Source organism: Olea europaea, unplaced genomic scaffold (genome assembly GCF_002742605.1).
Source record: "Olea europaea var. sylvestris unplaced genomic scaffold, O_europaea_v1 scaffold25404, whole genome shotgun sequence".
NCBI lineage: Eukaryota > Viridiplantae > Streptophyta > Magnoliopsida > Lamiales > Oleaceae > Olea > Olea europaea.
The window spans coordinates 1-1,587 of NW_019243672.1; the positions used below are offsets into that span (position 1 = coordinate 1).

The 1,587-nt window shown below is 38.3% G+C and overlaps 1 protein-coding gene across 1 annotated transcript; it reads left to right on the top strand.

Annotated features, from left to right (window-relative positions):
* Window positions 1–15: 15 nt before the first annotated feature.
* Window positions 16–1,581, top strand: LOC111382636 (uncharacterized protein At4g06598-like). Its single transcript, XM_023006658.1, has 3 exons — window positions 16–233; window positions 415–1,151; window positions 1,476–1,581. Exons 2-3 carry the CDS (start codon window positions 469–471, stop codon window positions 1,579–1,581), a joined length of 789 nt encoding a protein of 262 aa, XP_022862426.1. The 5' UTR covers window positions 16–233; window positions 415–468.
* Window positions 1,582–1,587: the final 6 nt, after the last annotated feature.

Below are 1,587 nucleotides of genomic sequence, written 5' to 3' on the forward strand. Positions count from 1 at the left end.
AATATGCTGCACGGAAAATTCCATGATCACCTCATGCTTGGGTAGTCTTTTTGCCTTTCAGTTAATTGATTGTTGCTTTGAATGTTAATAATGGGATTGAGTTGGAAGATTGGTGTTCATTGAAAGTGTGAGCTTTATTGCGTGACGTGAGATGGGTTGGGACAAGTGTTGATGTTGCATAGTCGTTTTTGGAATTGATGGTTTCTTCAGAATTTCACTTTTGTTCGTAACAGGTAATTCACATGCATTGGCTATGTAGTTGGGTTGTTTTGTTTCTTTGATGCTGTCTTGTTTTTTATCTTCTTGAATAAACTTGAGAATTGGAGTTGAGAATGTTTCTTAGAGAGTCCAATAAATGAATGATTATTTTCAGAAGTAATTTTCTGACATTGATATTGTTAATATTTGTGACAGGACCTGGTCTTCTTTGCCATGGAAAATTCCAAGTGACCATCTAGCTTCAAAAATATGATTTACAGTGGAAAGAATTCGTCACTGCCTCCAAAAAGTCCATTTCCTAGCATATACCCATCATATGTTGATTATGTCCCTAGTCATGGGGTTGGACTGAAAGGTCTTCCAAAGCCTAGAGAGGTAAATTCACACCACCAACGTACTTCCTCCGAGAGTTTTTTAATAGAGGAACAACCTTCTTGGTTTGATGAACTGCTTAATGAGCCAGAAACTCCTGTGCGCAGAGGTCATCGGCGCTCATCTAGTGACTCGTTTGCATATATTGATACCATAAATGTTGGAAATTCAAATTATGTTGCTCCAGATAATAACAAGTTCAAAAATTTAACCTCGGTGCCTTCATGGGGAACTCAAGATTTTGAATTTTATAGAGATATACGTCACGGTTCTTCGTATGGGGCCCCAAATTCTTTAGGCAAAACCAAAAATCGGACATGGGATATGCCTGTGAATTCAGTTGCACCTCCTCGTGGACTTCCTTCTCCTGGGGACTATACCATTATTCAAAATGCAGGATCATCAAGTACTTCAAAAGAAGCAGAGAGGAGACCATCTTCACCTACTGAAAAGCAGGATCCTGGTGAATATGTTATTCATGACCCAAAAGGTTCTTCTGAATTGGACTCATTTCTTGCCAAGCATTCTACTTCGGAGATGGACACTAAACGTGCCAAGCAGTATGTGAATTCAACCCTTTCCTCAATAAATAATAATTATCGGGTTCTTTTGATTTTCACATCTTCTCTCATATTCCCAGGATTCTGTTTATTTTCTGTGTAGCTGTTGTTTGTCCATTGTTACATGTTTTTGTTTTGTGAGGAGGTCATAGCAGAGTTACCTAGTCCAAATGTATGGATGATCTTTATGCCTGATTCCTTTACCCAATAAATTATAGTAATTGAGATTTTGAGTTTCATAATCCTTCAGCCTCCAACTCCTAGTTGTTTTAGCCTGGTTCCTTATGTATCCAACCACTGTGAGCCTATTCTCGTGTGTTTCAGGTTTGAGGAAACAGTTACCGAGTTCAAATGTTTGGATATAATTCAAAATCAGAATTCAAAGCCAAGCAAGTCCCCTTTCACACTGCATCACAAGAACTTGTGCTAATGTGTT

What these genes read in the sequence shown, in the direction of transcription:
- LOC111382636 (XM_023006658.1), top strand. Translation starts at nt 469, where the DNA reads ATGATTTACAGTGGAAAGAATTCGTCACTGCCTCCAAAAAGTCCATTT. An exon ending in GACACTAAACGTGCCAAGCA is followed by an intron (nt 1,152 to 1,475) that starts GTATGTGAATTC and finishes CGTGTGTTTCAG; the next exon opens with GTTTGAGGAAACAGTTACCG.